The sequence below is a fragment of the Physella acuta genome, unplaced genomic scaffold, assembly GCF_028476545.2.
Source record: "Physella acuta isolate Inbredline_101_S28 unplaced genomic scaffold, ASM2847654v3 ptg001130l, whole genome shotgun sequence".
NCBI lineage: Eukaryota > Metazoa > Mollusca > Gastropoda > Physidae > Physella > Physella acuta.
Genome location: NW_026732647.1, coordinates 311611 through 315488, shown reverse-complemented (window position 1 = coordinate 315488; position 3878 = coordinate 311611). Strand labels below are relative to the sequence as shown.

The 3878-nt window shown below is 37.0% G+C and overlaps 1 protein-coding gene across 1 annotated transcript; it reads left to right on the top strand.

Annotated features, from left to right (window-relative positions):
* Positions 1 to 246: 246 nt before the first annotated feature.
* LOC131956148 (galanin receptor 2b-like) lies at positions 247 to 1266 on the top strand. The gene has a single exon (XM_059320571.1). It carries the CDS (start codon positions 247 to 249, stop codon positions 1264 to 1266), a length of 1020 nt encoding a protein of 339 aa, XP_059176554.1.
* The last annotated feature ends 2612 nt before the right edge of the window (positions 1267 to 3878 follow it).

The window sequence follows — 3878 nt, the reverse complement described above, 5'->3', positions numbered from 1 at the left end:
TTTATTGATAAAACACTATACAACACTAAATTGTGTTTTATAAAATTATATTTTTGTTTTGTTTACAAATAGTTTAGTAAAAGCTGATAATACCCAAAGTTCTTCATACTGCACAAGTCAAAAGTATTAGCATTTTGGCAATATGTACACATTATATTTTCAAAATTATTATTTTGCATAAAAAACAAGTTAAAAGACCGTCATTAGATCTTCAGCAGAGTTAGTAATTTAACAAAAGAGTTAACCATGAGTTCACTGGATGAAATATCCAAAACAAACTTCACTTCTGAAATCATCAATGCTGTGGAACCTTCTGCATTGCACCTGATTGGCGAATGGGAATTCTGGCTTTACTCCGTGGTTTTAGGCTGCGTCATCATGCTCACCCTTAGCGTCTTCGGCATCATCGGCAACGTTTTAAGCATCATCATCCTGACCCGCCACGGCCTCAACGAGACGACCAACATCTTCTTAATCTCACTCTCCATCAGCGATTTCGTTTGTTCAACCTGCAGTTTGTTTAGGGGGTTAAGAACTATCGTCGCCTCGTTTGGGCTGGTCGTCATGCTAAATTTCGAACTGCTAGCTGATTTACTGAACCACGTGACTGAAATCACTGTATTGGTATCGATCCTTCACGTCACATCTATATCCGTTGAACGAGTCGTTGCGGTGTCATTTCCGTTCGAAGTCGCGAAAATTTTCACCCGCTACCGTGTCAAATGTGTAGTTATTTTTCTATACGTGTACGGTATTCTATTATACGCGCCGAGTTTTCTGTGTCATTATGTAAAATGGGAGTACGACCCCAGCGTCAATGCCAGCCTTGGAATCTGGACGTACACCGACATTCTGTTAAACAACATCGACGTGTTCAAGCTGTACAGCGTCCTCTTCCTCACCATCTCCCTCATCGTCCTCCCGCTAACCCTCACCCTCATCTGCTCCTTCATCATCATCCTACAGCTGCAGCTGTTGAAAAACAAAGCGTTGAGCAAAAACTCATCAAGTCAAGTCAAAGAAAGGAAAGTGGTCAAGATGCTACTCATCCTCTGTTGTCTGTCAGTGTTTGCCTTTCTGCCCAGTTCTATATTAGACCTGTATACTGTGTTCTCTGGGTTTGAACGACATTCCAGTTTTTTTAGGTTTGTCGTCATCTTAAGTCCAGTTCTCTACCAGGTCAACGCCTCCATCAACTTTATTATCTACATCACCATGAGTTCAAAGTTCGCGGAAACTTACAAATCTTTATTCAAAAGTAAATAGCTTTTTTAAAAATAATTGATACATTACATCGAATATGTACTTGTAGATTTGTCGTATTTACTAAAAATGCGAGGTATTGTTGTAACTTAATGAATCAGTTCAGTCCTGATTGTATATAAGAGTAGAAAAATGTTACACCTGGTGTTTTCTCTGTTATATCTTTTTAAGTTAAGGCGAACAATAATTGAACAGGGATTGTAAAGAACACAGTAAACAAACTAGTGCGGTTTGAGCCAAATAATTTGTTCGAGTCAATAGAAACTACAAGGAAACTTAATTTTATCAGACAAAACACAGTTTTACACAACGTAACTACTCCGTCTCCTCGCATCTAACCAAGTTCACACACAACTCCCAACTTGCACACCCACCTTTTGACTGGAAAGATGCAAAACGGAAAATGCGCGCAAAAAAGTTCGAAGGACATTTATGTTTTCTTAAATCAAACGTGTATATACATTAATAAAGAGGGACTACATATACACTGTAGTATAATAAAACCTATCTCCTCGAAATATGACAAAAATAATGTGTATTAGGATCTCCACGAAATATGACAACAATAATGTGTATTAGGATAATTCGTTCGTATTGGAGCATTTTTGTGTTTAAGCATTTTTCCGTTTGAGCAGCTTTCCGATTGCGCATTTTTCTTGGATCGCTGCACTTTACATACTTGCCAGGGGAGGCTACTCTCCATCTCACTCTTTGCCTACACAGTGTTACATTTTTAAACGACTTTCATTGCAAGAAGTAGAATCACTCGGATATTTAATTATTTGACGACTTGCATATAGAGAGTTCGTTTGGTCTGGACTATGTCCAGTCGCCGGGATACTATTCGACCTAAGTTATGTACTTGTAAGGTGTCTTTTAGGTTTTAACGAATATATTACTTTAAATAAACATATCTCTTGCTAAATATCAAAAAGTAATTTTAATTTGATTGTAAGTATTACAATTATGGCATCTTAAAAAATGACATCAGTGCGTGTGTGTGTGTTTGAGTGTATAAAATAGAGAGTATATTTAGGTGAAAGACATTGCTATATTTTTATATTTTCTCGGAAATAAAAGGATAAAATACATACATTTAGCTTAGAAGTATTCGGTTTTTTGTGGGTTGTGTGAGTGTTAGTGTGTGTTTTTTCGTATGTGTCATGTGTAAAAGGGAAAGTAAAAAGGTGTCGTCACTTTACAGAACAATGTATGTGTGTGTTATGTGTGTGCGTGTAGTATATGGGTGTGTGTGTGTGTGTGCCTGTGTGTGTAAAAGGGAAATTAAAGATGGTGTCGTCACTTTACAGGGTAAGGAAAAGTTTGAAGATCGGGAGTACTAGATATAAACCTGCTATAATCGAGTAGAGCCCAGTTATTTCAATGACTTGTTTTTAACTCGTGGTTTTAGGTTTTCTTGAGCCTTTAGATGCGTGATGTGGTTTCCGTTAGTTGTATAGTAGTAATGTTCGTTCGAGGAGGTAAAGAATTGCTACTGAACATGTACTAAACCTAAACGCTGTTACTTATTTACTGTTGTCCATCTAGACTCGAAAACATAATATTTTATTGAATTACCATTACGTGTTTATCGATATATTGCATGATTGTATTATTCATTTTTTACTGATCTATTTAGACCACTGTATAACTGTAGTATATTATTTTCGATCAGAATTCAGGGTGCTTTTTTAATGAGGAAAAAAAAAACATACCACGTATTAATCTAAGTTACCTCATATGCCCTTCGTCTGCATATTGTGGCAGTGCAGTAAAAATAGTCTAAAACATTGCCTCAATAGGTCGGGTGTTAATGGGGGCACCCCGCTCCAGACGCCGCCAACCAAAATTACAATTCTGAATTGAAGAAAGGACTGCGTGTTCAACTCAGTGCCGATCTCTGCAGTCGTATCTGCTAGGTTTGTACATAAGGCTGAAAGTTAATTCACCGATAAATTGGAAATAAAAATAATAAAACACCCGGAAAACCCAGTATCAGTCTGAATATTACTAGTAACAAAACATTGTAAGATTCTGGTGAATTGTTTTTTCGGATTTGATAAACCGAATTTTAGACTCTAAGATGTTTACCTTTCTTGAAGTATGGCTGGTAACAACAGATTATTCTGGCCTGATGGAGTAAGGGCAGTTAACTATAGAGTTGTCTGCCCTGCTGAAGATTATGTGGGATGTGGAGGGAAGATTAAGATTAAGACTTTGTGATGGGGGCGGGTATTTAGTCATCGTTATTTATCCGAAACACATTACCCATTTTCTATCAGCCAAAAACATCTTCACCATCTACAAGTCAATATTTGTCAAGTCTATTTTTGTTTATTTGGTTTGTATCTAAACAAATCACAAACAATTTTCCTGAAGCTACTGTTTAAGAAATAATACACAAAAAAGTTTGCTGACAATCCCAGCGAACTAACTAGAAGCGTCAAGTCCCAAAGAAAAATATAAAAATTCTCGTAAGCGCCGACATTCATCCAAGGAGTGACGTAATACGCTACGGTGCCTGCAATTCGAGGTAGATTACACACGATTAGGATTAAAGCCATGCTTAACACAATCTTAACCATTCGTTTTTCTTTGACAGTTATTGCCGATTT

Bases quoted from the DNA above. Each gene is read 5' to 3' on its own strand.
- LOC131956148 (XM_059320571.1), top strand. From the start codon at position 247: ATGAGTTCACTGGATGAAATATCCAAAACAAACTTCACTTCTGAAATC.